Source organism: Apaloderma vittatum, unplaced genomic scaffold, assembly GCF_000703405.1.
Source record: "Apaloderma vittatum isolate BGI_N311 unplaced genomic scaffold, ASM70340v1 scaffold45031, whole genome shotgun sequence".
NCBI lineage: Eukaryota > Metazoa > Chordata > Aves > Trogoniformes > Trogonidae > Apaloderma > Apaloderma vittatum.
Genome location: NW_009698225.1, coordinates 2,662 through 22,106, shown reverse-complemented (window position 1 = coordinate 22,106; position 19,445 = coordinate 2,662). Strand labels below are relative to the sequence as shown.

General features: G+C 39.2%; 1 protein-coding gene across 1 annotated transcript in view; it reads right to left on the bottom strand.

Moving 5' to 3' along the window:
* Window positions 1-18,191, bottom strand: part of FRMPD4 (FERM and PDZ domain containing 4) — a 33,655-nt gene extending 15,464 nt beyond the window's left edge. Inside the window, 5 exon segments of the mRNA XM_009877913.1 lie at window positions 1,573-1,704; window positions 3,126-3,233; window positions 4,420-4,524; window positions 13,103-13,148; window positions 18,136-18,191. Coding sequence (XP_009876215.1) covers window positions 1,573-1,704; window positions 3,126-3,233; window positions 4,420-4,524; window positions 13,103-13,148; window positions 18,136-18,191 — 447 coding nt within the window.
* Window positions 18,192-19,445: the final 1,254 nt, after the last annotated feature.

Here is a 19,445-nt window from a genome sequence, read left to right as displayed (position 1 = left end):
TCAGCAGGACCAAAATATTCATAAACGAGAAAGGCTAGAAGCTTTTAGGGGAGAGATCACATTTTATCTTTCAGACTGACTGAGAACACAGGTGAAGCACGGCTTGAGAGCTATTATTCTTGCTTTCTCTCACTTGTTTTAATCTGTTAGGCAACTTGCGAGAAATCAGGTCTTTTTCTGTGTTCTTCTGGATTAAGAGCTACCCCATGACTTCTGACCAAGACAAATCTCCCCCAATATATTATAAAATGAAAAGGACCGCTTTGCGTGTTGGTCAGTAAAGCTTTTTTTATGCATGTAACACTGTAATCTGGGTATGTTAACGGGGGACCACTGCGTAGCTAGCGAGTAACTGGACAAAACATTATAAAGGAGCAACATTATAATGACAAATTTAAGTATTGCTGATTTTACAGAAACATCAAAGAAGACACCCTCAGAATTAATGTAGTTTATGTAGTTTATTTAATTAGGCTTCCCTAACACTTTTCAAAAAGTATGTTTATCTCACACTGTCTCTGACCTCATTCCTAAATATCTAGGCATACTCCTGTATGTATCAATAAAAACTCTAGATGGGATTTTTGAAAGCTCACTGTGTTGGTTTATTCTGATCCTTCCGATTTCACAGAGAGACAGCTAGGCCAGGATAGCAAGTATTGAGCACTTCTGGATATTGTGCAATCACCGAGTAGCTTATACACACAAGAAAAGAATGTTAACACGGCAAAGTCAACTGCTTAGAGGTTAGAAAATGCTAGAAAGACTTTTAGCTGGTAAACCGGTACACAGACTCTAGTTAAGTATTTTTTCCCCATCTCATCTAAGAATCAATTTATCTTTTTTTTTTGGTGTGAATTCTGGTGCAATTTAAAAAATACTAATGTTCTGAAATATGGAAATATCATGGAAAATTTCAGGCTAAACAGTTTGTCAAAATGATAAGCAGCTAAAATCAAGGTCCTCTCCTGGGAACTGTGAAGCAACTTCACCTCTGGTCACACGCTCCCAGATCTGAGGAAGAAAGTCACACCAGCATTTTCTGGTTCACAATTCATCATCACTGAAGTGACATAACATAACGCTGCATAAACAAGTCAAACTTGGCTTCATCAGAAAGATTACTATTCCCTGTTACCCAGATACAGATTCATCTAATCAGATAGAAACCAGAGATCAAAATCAGGTTTTTAAAAGGAATTTGAGCAGACTGTGGTTCTCAGAGTTGTTACCATGGACTTCCCAGCTGTTGAGAATGTTTACTAGCTGGGCCACGTACGATAAGGAAAAGTCTTGCTCAAGATTTTCTAGCCTTCAGTCCAATCTTTAACAAACTTTTAAACACATTTTAATGGCTCAATGAAGCAACGAAATATGATGCCTATATAACAGAAAAATAATGTTTTTCTCTGAGAATCTGATTCTTACAACTGCATCCATATATCATTTCTAATTGATAGACTGTATCAAACTAAAAATCCTGCAGTCAACTTGCTTGAGTAATAACAAGGTGGATAATTTGCTGATTAGCCCATCTCATTAGTATCTGTTTTCACATATCATTGCACAAACCTGAGTTAGAGTCTCCTGTTCATGTAGCAAAAGGAGTTTCGTTCCAGATCCTTCAACCCTCTGCTCCAGCATCAGGGAAAAGTGTTCAATACACTTGATGGAAAGCTTTTCTTGGAGTGTTAAGATGACATCCTAATTAACAAAGGATTCATAAAATGTGCTTAAATTCAGGAGGTGCTTGGGACCCCGTTCCTCACTGCCACAAAACCTGCATGTACCCAGCACATGGTGGAAGCCCAGATGCTAAATGGGAGGACGGTTTTGTTTCGTGCCTGGTCTGTATGAGTATACACAACATTACACATGTTCACCTAGTGAAAAATCAGTGCCTTTATATTTGAACATCCCTGAGGTGGTATCAGATATATGGGTAAAAAATACATACAAGGGATTGCTGTGAATATACAACTTTCTGTGCAGTTTAACACACAAATTATATCGCCCCAAAATCATATCTTTCTGACTCCCTGGACTGAAGGAACCCAGTATGCCGTGGCTGTAGATTGGAGTCTCGCATCCGTTACCTGCACTCAACTTATGCCTAAGATACATATGAACTATAAACAGATATTGCAGCCCATCTTTAAGTGTAACTTCAGTACCAGTTTTGCCTTCAGACTGGAATAAATTTCCTCTTGTTTACCTTAGTAAATCACTATCTTTGATGCTCTGATTGAGCATGCTGCTGAAACAGTGAGCAGAAAAGCTGACTTCCTTCAAACATGCATGGCTTTACAATCCCTTAAAACCAGCAAAAGCAAAAGCTGGCAGAGCAGCTGAAAACTGCATCCCTACCCTTTACTGATTCTTCTCACCCATGCATCTCTCGTTCCCATGTCCCGAGCATGCACATTACTGTGTGGTGAACTGAATTTGGTAAGCAATCTGTGTTAAAAGACAGCTCACTCAAACTAAACCACTTCAGAGACTAGCAGCATGCCCAACAGTGCTAGTCATGCTCCTTACTACGCTGCTCCAAGGTGCTCACAGACACCGACAATGCCTCTGGTTTAGGAACCTACGAGGCATAGTGCCACAGACACTCCCTAGCAGCCTCAGTTGTGTGCTAGGACTTCACTTCTTCATTTCTGTGTGTGAAATGTGTTATGGAAAGTGTAGAGGGCATTACACCGAGATAAGCAATTTATCACCAGTAGAACCCTAGAATATCCCATCCCAAGTTCACTGGATGACAAGTTAGATGATATTCAATTAGCAACCAACATCTTAATCTTCTTAGCTACTGACTTTTGCTGACAAATCATGCTAGTATTTGGCAGCACACCAAAATGATAGGACCACGAAATTCTAATTGTGCTCCAGCCACATTAAAATGATCGCTTCCACTTCTTCTTTGCTGACAATACAATACATTTTTAGCAGCAGAAAAAATGGTCCCAAACCTCATTATTTCTAAACTATGAGTCCTGCCCCAAATGACGACAAAAGTAATTTTGTTCTTAAAGCATTCCAAGTAAATTATAATTACTGAAGGTCTTCTAAAGTCTTAACTGGCATTTTTGGCATTACATACCAAGGTATATCTAGCCTACCTTTATTGAAGTGCTGCAGTCGAAACGGAAAGACTTGGTTTGTCCATTTTCAAGATACACCTTCAGAACATTTGGCATGAAAAGAAGTGAATTGTCCTTAACTGTTTCCTGCCAAGCAAATTAGTGAATCAGATTATAATATATAGCAAGGGAAAACTAAATATTACTCTGTGAAGAAGGCCATAATTCAGATGGAAAGGTAACAACTGAAAAGCAATTTGTTGGCTCAAATTGAAAGCAGAATTAGCAATGTCCTGCAAGTGTCTAGCCATGCTCATTACAGCTGCACTCTATAGGTCTCTTTCTTGGAAGAATATAACTGTTCACATACATTTTATGTCTGGCTTAGAGTGTTTTCTTTCTCTAAATACTATCTCTCTGGCAATAAATGCTACTTCTAAAGTTGAAACATTTTCAACAAAACAGAAAAACAGATTACTGCTTCTCTGAATACAGTGAGCTATTTGGTGTTCCTCAAACTACAAAATCGGAACTGAAGATTCATTAGTAATAATTATGACCAAGATGTCTTTCATTCTCTTTATAGCTGGATGTTAAATGTTAATATTTGTCATCATTTAAGACAAGTAACATATAATATTGCTACTTTATTATGATGATTCATAACAAGGATAGTAAAATAAACAGGAACACAGAAGGGGAAAAAAAAGCTTTGTTTGGCGTGTTGGGTTTTTTTAAGCAGCAATTGCTTCTGACAAAACACAGTATCAATTTATGTTTGAAAGAGAGTTGGATAAAGAAATCAGTGAGGAATGATGTTTTGGCAAATTATGAAAATGTGCTGGGAGTGCATGTTTAAGGAGGAGCTCAGTGTCTCTCAAAGGGAGGCTGACTTTGCCTGAGGGCTGGAAATAACAAGTTTAAGGAGATAAAACAAATTTTAAAGAGGTCTGTAAGATAATGTTAAGCTGTTTTTTCTGACATGCTACTGCTCTTGAGCTTATGGGTTTTCCTTCTACAAAACTGCTCTGAAAATAACAACGAAGCAAGCATTATCAAGACTACAGAGACAGACATATATGTGATACCACTGCAAAATGGATTCACTAGCATTTTAATTTTAATTTTAAGAAGGGACAAATTTTTCACAATATTACAGGCCCAATGGACTTTAAAAATGGATCTTTAGAAAACTTCACATGGATAAAAATCCTCCCTCTTGCAAGCCTATCATCGTTGTTCCTACCATATAATTCTCTCACTTTACAGCTTTGAGGCATACCGTTGGATGAAATGCTCAGTCCTTCCTGAGGTTAAATATTTGAATACTCACCGACACCTGGCCATTGATAATTACTTCTTCTGAGAAGCGCACTTTAACAGGATTGGACTTCAATCTTGCCTTTTTTGCAGCACTAATAAAAGCTGATTTAGGAGACTGGAAGGAAAAATTACGACAAGATATATCATATCATTTCAAAACAAAAGTTATCTTTCCTCCTTCAATTTTTCTCTCTGTTTCTCATATACTGGGAACTCCATGTATACAGCAATGCTTTGCATACCATTCACCGAAGAATAGAAATACAGTCAAACCACAACGCTTCCTGAGATAATACGTATATACATACATATAGGGAATCACCAATGTATGATGCACATACTGAAAGTTATCCCACTGTCAGACTGGAGCGATGAGAAGGGCTCTTGGCATACATACAAATTCCTTATAGTGCTTCCACAATGAACCAAATTTGTTTGCATGAATGGACACTGAGCAGTAACCAGCCAGTGACCCTTCCTTCAAACAGTGAATGGAAATTTTTTTTTGCATAATCTATGACCCACTAGATACAGACAGACACACAACTTTCATCAAAAGAAGTGTCCGAGAGTGGCATCTCACTGTATTCGTTCACTTCTAAACACAGGTTAGAACTACCATAAAGGCACCTGTAGGACAGCAAGCGGCCCCCAAATGTATCCCTACATGCACCCTGTGCAAGGCTTCAACAGATCAGACATTTTGTGGGACTTCATAGATTAGAAGGCTGCAAGTATTCCTAATTTTCTTCTGGGACCGAATTGACTTCTACCTACTCCATTATTCAATTGATTCACCTGTGATCAAGTGTTCAGTCCTTGGAAAAAAAAATCTCTCCATCTGAGGAGTTTAACTAACAGCTTATTTTTTAGTAATAAATTAAATATTCACAGTCAATGTGATTTCCATTTTCAGCAGCAGAAGCAAGGTAGTTTTATTCTCAGGTCAGTTACAAACACAGCACTTCTGGCATTGCCCAAGTCCAGAATCGTGACAATGGGCAATGGAAGAAATTCTGGCCTTGGCTGAAAAATCACTGGCCCCCTTTGGGCCAGGTTTTGTATCCTTTGTTTCAGTAAAAATGTGAACTAAGATTTTCAGAATCCTAACCTAACTCCTGAAAAGTGGCCTTAACAGTTTTGGATACTAAAAAGAGTAACTCATGTTAGTATGCCTGTGAGAGATATTAGTGCAGGTATCAGTGATGATGATTCTGGAATAACTTCCTATTATCAGCACAACATGACAGCAGTCCTTGTAAACATAGGAAGTCTTGTCACCATCACTCAAATTTTGTCTCAGCTAACAATCTGCAGGAGTGATGGACAAGTCCAAGGCAACATGCTGTTGTCATCTTGGATCTCTGCTGAAACTGCTTAAAAAGTTATTTTCCAGTGATGCAGAAGCCTTTTTTCTAGTAACTAGGAGGAAGAAGTCTCTAGCTCATTTCTGTATGCCACTGCTTTTATTATCACATTGAAAATGTGGTAAATATTACCATAGGCTCAGTATCAACCAGTGAACAAGGAATGAAAGATGCCACATTCTCCCAGGAAATATCAGAGCCATCCAATAATTCCTGGAGCGCAAAATAGAACCAAGAAATAAAAATGAATGCTGCTTCACTTTTACAGTCCATTATTTCTTTCTAGCAGCTATGACCACACACCTTTCTAATCAGTAAAAATGACAGAAAATTCAACTCCGCTATCAAAACAAGATCAGGTTGCAAAGTCAGTGCTGAAAAATGCAAAGGTCCCCCAGATTTGAAAAAGGGAAGGGAAGGGAAGGGAAGGGAAACTAAAAAAAGAAAAATTAATATCTCAGGGTGGGGAACCCAAAACACTTCTTCAGCAAGAAGGGACAATAGAAGAAGCTGAAGAATCATGCTTACATATTGTACTCAAGAAGAATTCCTAGAAAGACAGAGTATACAATGATACCACAATTGATATAATAATTCTACACTTGCCTTTTCTAATTTCTCTCCTCTCTAGGCAGTCCTTTTCTGCAGTGTGTAAGAGGGACAGTCTGTGTGGCACGCAAGTAGCAGACTTCAACCTGTTGATTCCCACTGCCACTTGGCTGCACAGCTACAGGAGCAGGCTACTGGCTCTCCCTTGCAAGGGCAAGGGGAAAGAGCAGCTTTCACTTACTCTTCTTGCTGGAAGAGGCTTTTTACACTTGTTTGCTCTTATTGCAGATGAGTCACCAGTCTGGCCTCTCTTTACAGGCAGATTGCCAAGTTTTCTTCCGGATTCTGGCAAGGTTATTCCCATACAGCAAATCTGACAAACCACTATGTGGCTCTGTCGCTCTCTACAACCCCCCTCTTTTCCTCTCTACAACCTGAAAAGTCACTTGCAATGAGCATAAAAACTTAAACTATGTTATTGCAAAAAAAAAATGCGACAGGGGAGTCACAGGGAACTGAAAGATTGGAACATATACAAGTTCTCAAAAACCCCTGCGGGACATGCGGTTTCAGGTACACACTGCACAGCCAAGGCAGCACACTACGGTCTGCCATAAAACGTGGGGCTTCCCTGCCTTTTCACTTTTGCTGCGGCAAAGTGGGACTCTGGCCCCTTGCCAGACACCCAGATGCAGACTGTTTTCTAAAAAGCTTGAAACTGTAAGCCAGGCGTGTAAAAAACTTGAAGAGCTGTGCCAGGTATTTGGGGGAACGTCCTCTGCTGGTTAAAGGTTTGAGTAATTGCAGAGCTTTTTGCATTTAATTGCACAAAGTCATTGTTTCTGCCTTCGCATCAACTTGGCACTTGACATTTTCTCTTTGAAAAAGGAGTTGTTTCAAAAGACTGTGGCAAGTGCCTAGGAAAACAGTTGGGTTTGATTGTCGAAACTTGCTTGTCTAATAAAGCACCACCAAGATGATGTGCTGCTCTATTCTATTTAAATGTCCTCAGGTTTGCAGGCAAAGAATGCTATCCATTAATGTTTCTCAGAGTGCCAGGTTCATTTGTTTCTTATATTCTGTCTTTTAGCCAAATGGAAGCCATTATCCTCAGTTAATGACCTTAAGTAGGAGGTGTTTACACTAATGCAGAACATTTATCAGTGCAAGTGAAGTATTTGCATTGTCACAGATAAAAACAGCTTAATTAGAGCAACTTTCGCAAAATGAGGGGACGTATTTTAACAAGGAGTTAAAATACTTCAAAACCCCACAAACTTTGCACTGTATGACCTAAGCACTTTTTCCCGTTAAAAGCTCAAATTTGTCAGGATTTTAAATAATTTTAACTTGTTTACACAGATTTCAGTAATAAATTCAACTGATCATTTCAATACAACTTGAAGACACTGCTAAAAAGAGAAATAAAGCACTGCTTAGAGATATGCTTGGGGAAAACGATAGTGTAGACCAAGACCCTCCTTTGAACTCTGCTTACTAAGGACTGCAATCAATGGGCATCCCAAAAGCATAGTCAAAACATGAGAGATTGCCGTAACAGGAGGAGGCTTTCTGGAAAATGTCATTTTTCCTCATTTTCTGGAAAATGTCATTTTTCCTCATTTTCTGGACTTTTCAAAATTAGTTCCCATTTTTGTCAGCAACATTATAGTAGATCATTTTCTGTTAGATCATAGAACAATATCCTACATTTTGAGGTAAACTGTTATTCAATGGAAATATGAATATCTAGTACTTGTCCGCTTTTGCAGGTAAACCACAATTTGGGGAGATTCCAAGTGAAATGGTGTTTATTCGCTGCAAAAGCCCCTTTGAGTGCTCTTGCCAACAGAAGTGCTGCAACAACAAAACCATTATTCACACTTAAGAAAAAGAAGGACTTAGTATTTAGAAGAGGAGAGTGTAGTACTGAGCTACCATAAAGAAATGAAATGAGGCAGCAGTATGGGACAGTCACGACGTGAAAAGAAAACCTGCTTTGTGATGATAAGTGTCAAAATCCAATAGAAATACCAAAGTTTTAAATACAATCAATTGTGCAATCAATTTGTTACTTAAAATTAATCATTAGTTTTAACACAAAACACTATGTTCATTAGGAAATGAAGAAAAATTTTGTGTCTGCAAAAAATGTGTTTACTTTTTGGTCCATCTCTAAAGGCAATTACATGAGACAAAATTTAGCAAGCAATAATACATGAATAAGAGGAATTAAATTTATTAAGTGAAACAGTACATAATACCCAAAGGAAAACTAAATACTGCCATTCATAGCTGTGAGCAAGGCTGGAACAAATACACTGGCTCACAAGAGCATTGCAGAAGAGCAGGTAGGGACACGTGGAGAAGTTCTACCATGCAGTAATTTGTTATAACCACAGGGCGCTGACAGAACATCATCAGGAGTACCTCTTTGTAAAACTCTTGGCACAGAATTAATGGCTGAAATAGCAGTCAGAGTTGGGTTCTCTCTCAAAAGTTGTTATCTATCACAGACAAAAATATTCTACTATTTCCATTATTTATGTCTTATTATTTTCAGATGGTAATTACGGACTGATCATTAGTCCCATACCTGTATAACATGTACCTGTAAGGTGGGGAATAGCCAAACCTTACTATGATTGTCTCAAAACCCATGAGTGAAATCACAGTGAGCTTCAGAATTTATGGAATCTGCAGACATTGCAGCTCCTCTTGTGACTAGATGCGTCTGGGACATCTATCTCTGCACTGATTAAATGTGTAAGTCCTCCAGAAAATCACCTCCACCAGCCTTTTGGGCTTCTGCCTCTCCAAAGCTCAGCCCTTTACATTCATAGATTACTCCTTTATATTCATGATTACCTCTCGTACACAGGTGACTGCTCTTAATCAAGTGCAAGCAAGGACAAAAAAAGCCAGCTATGGTGTAATCCTTTCAGTCCTACAACTCTGAAAGGATGAGGACCTTTGGGAATGAAGGAAACTTTCACCTCATGTAAACCCAGGCTAAAATGAAGAAATGAAAGACTATATCAATGATAATGCATCTGAGATGTGAGAAAGGATTAATGACGAGGGAAAAGAGACCTAATGGCAACTGGGAGGTGTGGTGGAAATAGAAGGAAAAGTGGTGGACAGAGTGAAGGGTGAAGGGCCTCTTTTCCACTTTCCTGAAATAATTAACATGGAAGTTCTCACAGTCTTCACTGCCGAAAAGATGATGTATTTCACACAACTACCCTCCAAAAAAATCCATAGAGCCTAAGAGAAGGCCTCCAGCAAGAAAGGTCAGGAGCAGTACTGCTCACTGGGATTTCCACCATGCACAGATAGAAGAAGAAAGGCTGTGCAGCACACGTCTAACATGAGAGGAGGCTGCTTCAAACACCAAAGAATGGTTGGACAGTGGCCATGGGCCAGCCAGCACTTCCAGGAGGCACCACAGTGATGGCAAGTTTGCCATTCACCACACTGTGATCCTCTCCTGTGTAGAATTAAAGCTATTTATGGAACTGACCATACCAAAAAGCTGATGTGGACGTTATGCTGTGGAAAAAGTCCTCAGGATGAATGCAAAAATGTACACATTCAAAGATAAAGAGCCATCATTTCTACACCAATTTCACAACTTCAAGCACTCAGCAATGATCTTGTTCAAAATGCTCATGTCTGACTTTCAAATGATTTCAAAACCCACACCTTAGTAGTCCTTTTCACTTCAGATTTTGAAGCCTTCGTGACAAATCTGTTTCTTTTTTATATCTTTCTTTAAAACCACAAGTCTAGATATGGTAGTTGCTGCTGTTACCTGACTCCAGAAGGCAAAGCAGCATGAAAAATACTGTGAGATTCTCAGTAAGATTGTTGCCACATCCATTATTATCCATGAATAAGTGTTATTTACTGTAGTTCTGCAAATGTTGTGTCTCAGACATACAATTGTGTTATAACAAGAAGCACTTCTTTAAAAAAAACGATCTTATGCTTTTCCCTTTGCAGAACTTATGCATAGCAAAACTGCCATAGATCTGTTGGGCCTGGACTACATCCAAGGAGTTTAAGAGATTAATCATGAAAGCAACCTGTCAAATCTAAACTGATATCAAAACAGGCAAATTATTTGATTTGAGTCACGCTTAAAACTTAATAAGGCAACAATCAGAATGACAGTCCATTTACAGAATAAAATGATCAGAAATGATAATCAAATGCTATACTTCCAGAAATCCGAACTTTGAACTGCTTCAATTGCTGTTCAGTGACCTCCTTATGGGCAGTGGTAATATGAACCTGGCAGAGATTTTTAGATTGATGGAAAGAAAAAGATAACCTAATGCTTTGGTCTGGTTATAATTAAAATGAAATTTTAATGAGTTTAAGCATTAAACAAAACCGAATGCACTTATGCAAAAATGATCTGAAAAAGCTTTCAAAAAGTACTAAATGAACCACAGAGTACTATAAATCTGGATCACTCCCACTTTGACCTGCAATCATAAAGAATAGTTACTTGAAAACATGAAAAAAATACACTAAATAGTACAAATAAAAAATAATAAAGAAACAGCATTCTTGTAATCCATCTTGTCATATACTTTTCATGCAATGACAGAAAGAAAAAGGTTCAGCATCAAGAAGAGAGATTGATGAAATATTTGTAAAGATATACTTCTGCCAGGAATGGAGAAGAAGTTCAGCCTTTATTTAAAAGCTCTTACTTTTCCTTTGTCTGGTTTCTACTTCATCTTTCCTGTTCTGGTGGCAAAATAGTAAAAGGAAAAAAGGAAGAGGCAAAGAAAAGGGGGAAAACATATGTGCATCATAACTTTTGAAGACATAAATATTGTTTCCGAACTGTAAGACAAAAGGTATTTGCCAGTGTACCCCTGCATGGAACACCAGGGCAAGTACACAGCTGGAGTGCAGCAACACCTGGACAGCAGAACTGAGAGAGATGTCACCTAACAGGCTCAGGCCCTACTGACAATAACCTTGTGGCGGTATGAGGGCCAGATGTTCAAGGTGACTCAGGAGTCCCCAGGAGACTTCACAGCCCAGAGTTTGTATAAACTGAGAGACCCTGCACTGCTTTGGGACTCAAACTCCACTGCACACATTGGCAGCATCCCAGCTGCTCCCCATCCCTACACACACCTTTGTTTCCACTGCAGGAAAACTTGAGCTTGAAAGTGGTAAGGAAAGGATGCTATGAATCAACAAGATCTGGACATGTATAAGTACACAAACCAGAGTTGATCTGCAGGGTGCAACAGTCCTGCAGTTGAGGCTCTCCCAACTAAGCTCATGCCACTGAAGCATCCCAACTTTGGGATAAAAATGGAGTCAATTAAAGTTAGCACCAATCTGCATATATCAATCACATCATCTGACTGCCCTCTGGGCATTTCTGGAGAGATAATCTTCGTGCCTATGTGAGATTAAATGCCCATCACCCCCCAAAACACATGTGCTTTGTCTGCTGAAGTAGAGTTGTGGGACTCTAACAGACATGGTAGAGTATGACAACACAAATACACTTATAAAATGGGCACATCGGCTCAAGCTGCTGACAGGACAAGCAACGTGCTTCAGTGTCATTCCTAGTTCAGTGAAATCTAGAGGCGCTTGACTAGCTTTTGGTGCGATGTAGTGAGATGAGCAGATTCTGCCTTGTCAGACCTCAAAACAAAGCTTTGACCCAGAGACCTGGAAACACACCAGGTCATGACTTACCCTCCTCTCCAGGTCAAAGGAAGAATCTGCAAGTTTCATTTAAAGTGGATGATGTTGACCAGATCCCAGCTCACTTTCCTGCCAGTGGTCTTACCGCAGCGCAGCAGCCCTTGCCTGGTTTTAGTGTGAAATGCATGCTACTCCCCCACGACTCGGTTGCTGTGTAGACTGGCTTCTAGAGAGGGTACAGGACCAGCACAACTACACAGCCACCTCAAAGCTAGCTAGAAAGGCTAACAAGTAGTACAAAGCCATACAGCACTTGGTCAAGTTGCATTTGCAAGATGTATGTTTTGGCAGCTTCATCAGATAAACTTGTTTTCTCATCTTTGTGGTCGATCCACCTCATCTCCTACTCTTGGGTGAAAAGGATGCAATTACCCTTTGTTAACCAAAACTCTGGTGTATCAGGCTGGCTAACAGAGAGTCCAATGGATCTGTCGAATCTGAAATCGCTCCTAATGCATGGCTGAGGCCCTTCAGCAGCCTGCATGGCTGTGCATGGATGTATGGGAAGAGAGAGATGTGCTTCCTCCCGAGGCTTGTCTTCTCTCCTTTTTCATGGGGGATGGGTTTGAGCTGACAGGTCGTGAACCCACTCCCACTAAAGAGCTGAGAGAGATGGAAAGGCACGTCACATCAGCCAGTTTTGGGGTGGGCTGTTGTTTCTCCCAGTCCCTTCAAGGCAGCCTCACACAATCTCCTGTCTGTCTCTCCTTGACATGGCTGCATAACTCTGTATGGCTGAGAAAAAAACCAGGAGCTGCAACAGATGAGAAACTGAAGCAGAACTCAGCGTCCCGCTCTACTGATCTTCCTGGTATGAGTTTAAAGATATTGTTATTACTTAACTTGCTAATACAGTCTTTGAGTGCAGGACACAGTAACGCAGTCTTAAACATCACCTTTAAGAGACACAGCCCTTATCTCACTTCTTTTTATTGCATGGATAAGGTAGAGACGCAGGAGGAATATAGTCAGAAAAACCAGCTGCTATGTTGCTAGGAAACTAATTCAGAAAACACCGACGATACTTACAGGGTAAGGTTGAACAACAGTAAGGAGGATTGATTCTTTGCAGCTTCTATAAAAAGAAAAAAAAAGTAAAATCAAGCAAAGATTCATACTTCTATTCACTACAGATAACCAGTTTTTATTTTTAATGGAGAAAACCACTGTAATATGGAAAAATGTTTATTATCATCACAGAGGAGAGAATTACAGAGATGAATAATATGACAAAATAACAATGGATATTTAAAAATAAGTATTTTTCCAATCTAACAAGTTGAATTGACTTAATTTGGCAGTTTATACTATGAAATATTTGCTTCATCAGAGAGATTTGCATGCTGCAATAATGTATTTCTCCAGCAAGAATGGAATAACATTGGATTAATCCCATCAGTTCAGCATCTATAGACTATGAATTTCTTTCATTTACTTTACAAATGCAAGTCGCTTTTCGTACCATCTAGCTCTTGAATACTTAATGACAGCAGTGTTTTCAAAACACAAATGAGAACAAAATTTAGCCCCCATTTCTTCACCAGTTCACCTTTTTAAACAGGTGAAAACAGACTAATATTTGGTGAAAACTCCTGTTAGAAACTTTATGTTTTTACAAGATTGCTAAAGAAAGGTGGGGTTTTTTTTTTTAAATTGAACAGCTCTTCTTTAGGATGAAGCTAGTCAATGGAAAACATACAAACCTAAAACATACAAAACCCTAAAAAACTCAACTGATTTACAGGAAGAAATTTTTAAGAACCTTGATACGATCAAGCGGTCTAGACAAATGACAAATGTATATTTTGACTGTTGGTGAGCAGTTGGGGGTGGTGTATAACTGGGGAAAAGTAGAAGAGGAAGAAAGAGAAGCCACTCAGTATCTCTTGTACTACACTGTTGGTCAGAAGGCTGTTGAGGGCAATATTAGCACAGAAAAGGTCCATTGCAATTTTGTTGAGATGGAGTTTTTGTTGGTTTTACTACTTTCAAACACAATTGCGTATTTATGTGATTTATTGCCTGTCTAACTGAAGTGCAACTGCTTTGGCATGCTTCACCTGTTCAGTAAAGCTAACTAAAAAAAAATCACATTGTATTGCTCTTATACAGTGCCACCTTATATGTGTATTCACATCACTGATAAGTGACTTAAACAGCCAGAAAGCAAAGAAAATAGAGGAGAGACTGAAGGCCTGGTCAGAAAACTGGTCTGGAAAGTCAGGCTACATTTGGTGAAGCCAACATATCTTTGAAGGCCAACCAGGATAGAAAATGCTACTTTTATCAAAGCCAACAATCATTCAAGGGGCAAAGTCTGACCAATATCCCTCAACTAAAGAAAAAAATTGTAAGCTTCAATTTTTACTCCTCTTATTAGATAGACATTTCTATCCTTACACTAAAAGAGCATAGGTAGACTTTGCAAAAGGAGGGATAGATGTCTTTGGTTGCTTGCCTGTGCTTGGAACAACAAAAACAAAATTAAGTTAGAAAATTAGAAAAAAATAATGAGGACTTACAGGTGGTGAAAATTAAATATTTTACCACAAATCAGCATAATTTTATCCCCTTTAGATATAATTATAACTACTTTAAGGAATTTCCAACAATTACTTTTCATTTCAATAAAACACATTCCAAAGTTAAACTCCAGAAATTAGCTATTCAATCAGCAAACAGCCTTTTTTTTTACAGTGTTCATATTTCTGAAAATCTACAGTTCATTTTTAAGGTCTGTAAGCTACGTATTTGTGAATCTTCAAAATTATTCTTTATTGTTCTCCATCACTATTCTTGAAGAGCTTATAGCTTACAGTTTAAAAGAAAAGCAACCTCTGTTCTGTTTTGTCTGACAACAGGATTCCCTCTACCTTTCTTCTGTTCTACCTACTACATTTCTGGGAATCTGAAAATTTATTAGAAGAAACATAATTTATTTCAAGGATCTCGTAGTGACATCTATGCTATCCACACGTATCCAATTTGTCACTGCTATATTATTTTAGGCATCTGAGTAGACAGAAAAGCCCACAGTTGTTAGCCACAGGATAAACTGCAGCCCTGGGATAACCGCTCCATGCCCAACTGATCTCTTCGATTACTTTCAACCCACTAATGTATGTTCCTCATGCAACATAAGATTATCACCATCTCTGCCTCTTGCGGTCTAGCTACTTCAGATTTGCCTTTAAAAAAGACGAGCTTTTCATGAAAATGCTTTTCAGCTCTTCATTATCCTCAGATTAAACGTGCCCAGGTGACAGTGCAGGAAAGATTCATCCCAGACTAACAACAACTTTTTTAAAACCAAAAGGTCAAAAGATGTATTTTAGGGACTAGACTTTCTTATAGGATAATCACTCCCATCAGAAGGATGCTAAATCCTGGACCATACATTCAACATTTGAGGCTATAGTAAGGCCATTTGGAGTATCTGGACCCAAGCATGTTATACATGCACAAAGCAGGTATCAAGCACCGTGTATAGCCCCCTTATCATTAGCAAAAACATTTCCTACAAAACACATGCTATGTACAAAACACAGAACATTTACAAGAAAAATTAATATTTGATCAGTAGCTTTTTGATCTGCAGTGCTCAGTCATAACTCCACTACTCGTTTTAAAAGCTTCCCAGCTCATGAGGACAAAACTCCACACCACAGCACATCACTTTCTACTTCCAGTACTGTTAGAAAACTCTATATATCTATATAATATTCCTTGCAGAGCACTGGAGACTGTCAATTGTACCATGTATTGCATATACCACAGTAATGGAAAAACAATGGAATCACTGACTGTGTACTGAGATCTGTAAATTTTATAGCTTAAATGTATGTGTACGTACATAGGTACATAGAATGTCACCAAAAAAAAGAGTATATATTACAGATATTTCACTACCTTTCATACTCACTTAATCACAATCTAATTATTTATCTTTTAAATCTACATAATCTTTTAGAGTCACTCAAGACTAAACATCTGCAAAACCAAACTTGGACAACAGGTGCAGACTTTTTGGGTACTCTGCCATCTGACCAGCTAACACCAGCACTACAACAAAATAATATCGTGTTTCTTCCATTTCTTGACATTACAATCAAGTGGCGAAAACAAGGCTAAAATCTGAAAACCACAATGGGAATTTCAGTGATTCATCTTTGTCCTTCCCTGTGCTCCCACGTGGTGATTATATTTGTCCATTCTCCCTACTCCTTACAGCTACTTAGGCTGTAACAAGGAGAGAGTATAGATGGTTTGAGAATCAAATTACAGCACATCATAAAGGTTAAATATGTATTACTAAGTATTACACATCTCAGGCTACACGAAGCGTGAATATTCAGCTACAATGCCAGCCATTGACTTTATCTGAGAACTTGCGGCTGGAAACCACCATCTCTCTTCTGCTTCCTTCTAGCTGGAAGAGAGAAAAGATGTGAGGGCAGATGAGGGCTGTGGAGGGACTCCCAATGTCTGAGCCATATGGAATAAGAGGCTCTGTTCTTTGTACAGAAGAACAGCTCTGAAAACACAGCATATGAATAAAGTATATATGTTACCTGTACACACTCATAAGAACTGAGAATGGAAAAGTACTGTTTATGTTAATTTAAAAGGTGTTAGCAATTTAGCATACTGGAGGAGTACTAGGTTATTACCCCAGTGAAGATGAACAAATTATGAATTGACATATAATAAATAGAATAATTTACAGGGAACGCAATTAAGAAAAAAAATCGTTCTATTAACCCTAACTCATCTGTTTTCCTCACACTGAACATCAAATTCTGAATTTCTTGTTTCAAAATGCTTTATTCTCTGCTGTTTCAGGATCTTCTGCATCACTTTGGGTCTCACTATTGATAAGAAAGGTCCGAATTTCACAATTACAAAGTGTGATGCCATGATGGTCCATATGCTTCACACTATATTTTTCAAGTAAGGAAATAGAAATCAGTGGGTCAAAACCAAACTACAAAATCTAAAAGGTTACCTCAAATGCCCTATTCTAAGCTAAGGAAAGTGGAACTCTTCTTCAAACTCTAGCGTCTAGACTAGGAAAAAAATATTCAGCATTTGAATGTCTTTCATTATCATGAAGATTAGGGCAGTAATAATGAACAAAGAGTTTGCAAAGTCACTCTATTGTAATACATTTTGAATTATTTCAAAAGGATCATTTTGATTTGAGCTGAACGTACATTTTTACATAAAACCTGTTATACAGTAGTTATCTTCACCCAGGGAAGCTCCAAATTTCACTCCTCTAGATCTTTATCATAAGCTACAGTTCATGTGGAGAAGAATAGTCTACCGCAGAGATCCACGTATATTTATTTCCAGGTCTGGAGATAGCTTCTGGAGGGACCTCGGTGGGATGGGGTTAGACCCAGCCTAACCCAGTGTTGCCTCATCCTCTGCTGTTACCACACAGCTCCCCATAGCGGTCCTCCTGGTCCTGCAATTATTCCAGCCTGCCCAAGTACCTTCCTAAGCTGTGGGACAAACTCAGTATTCATTGACACCCATGAAACAATGCAGAGGGATGGGGAGAGAGAAGATTATACCTTTTCCCAAGGCTGTTTTGTCATAGGAGAAGCAGCAATGTGCAAACATGAACACATAAGCTAAAAGACCACACAGTCCAGCTCCTCTGCACTGGACAACTGCTCCAGCAAGTGCCATGATGTGTGGGGCTCTTCCCTCTCCATTTCCAAAGGCAACGCTGCAGCACACAAACTACTGGCAACGGTTCCATGACCCAGTAGCTTCTACATGAGAAGTACAATAGGTGAAACCAGGCTGGAAGCCATGCTACTCCAGGCAGATCACTTCCGGCCTCTTGATTACATCTACCCATGGATGAAAGTTGTTTTAGCATCAGGTGAAGAATCTAATCTCTCCAAGCCAACAAGGATATTTTCCAGACAATTTTTAAGGGAACACAGAAAATTATACTTTCTCAAGAGGCTGACAATACATGGCACAATAACTGCTTGAAGGGTGGCAGTGAGATTTCAGTCTCTGCCTGTCCAGGTGGCTGCACTGACCTCTGGAAGTCACTCTGAAGATCCTGTACACACCTAGAGACGGGCATTCCCACCATCACGCTATGCAGGAGAGGCAGGGTATGCCACGCATGCTATTACATCCCCAACTCCATCTCAGAAGAGAGTTGCACGAGTCCAAGAGGCAAGAAATGTAGCAAGAGGCCCATGAAATAAGGTATGCTACCACAAAGGCGAGGTGTGAAGTTCCAGTTTGGAGAAGAGTGATAATGTAGCACAGTATATAGATAACAGAAGATGGAACATGAGGCCAAAGTCTTGCTTTGGGGGCAGACAATTGAGGAACAACCTAAGAGATGAATGGGAGCATCAGGGTAGGTGCTGTTTTTTCGAGGGATGACAGAGCACAGAACACAAAGACTATGGTGTTCAGGTCTTATTTTTGGAGATGGGGAGGGTGCATTGGAATCCCTGGTATCAGCATGAGGAGAGATCACACTCACATTTGGAAAGCTAGTGGCTGCTTCTTCCACTGCTGTTAATGGTATTACCTGCCCTTAGCCTCACTGTCAATGCAGTGATATACTCTTGACATCCAGGCAACTTCAGTTTGTGAACTCCTGAACTCTACCATTTAATTTGAGTAGTCCTGCTGCTTCACAAGGTCCTTATATTTTGTCTGCTGTTAAACATGTGATGACTTGCAGCAGCAGAAGCAAGCAAGAACCTCTGAATTTTACAGGAATCCAGTTCGAATGATGAGCCCTAAAAACTGTTCAAGTAATGGATTGAAATTGAAATGACCACTGCCACATAAAGTATAAAAGTTATAAAGACAGGATTATTACTGCACCGCAGGATCAAACAGCAGCAGAAACACAGAGGAGAGAATAGATACTGATTCAAACATAAATAACTTCAATAATAGCATACAGAAAATTACTGTCAAAGCAAATTGTGTTTTAAATAAATGTTCTTTCTTTCAAAGGTCTGGCAAGGTGTGAAAGTCAATCTTTAAAATTGTCACAGTCTGCAGCTGGCACTAATTGGAACCCTTGTTGGCAGTCTCCATAAGGGGTCAAGAAGCGACCATGTGTGCAAGTTGAATTATGCTCACTTCCTCTGATAGAAGTGGTCCCTTCAGACCAGGGCTGTGGCACAGTGCTGGGCTTTCATACAGGAGACGCCATTTCAGATGTCTCTGCAGTAAAGGCTTTGAGAATTAAAAAGTCTTCCTTTCTCTAAAGCTGTCCATCTGTCAAGCTTTCACATGTACCAGATTCACTCCATTTTCTCCTTTATTAGCACGGCAGCAAGGTGAACCCTATAAAGAAGTTTCCTTGAACTTCAGT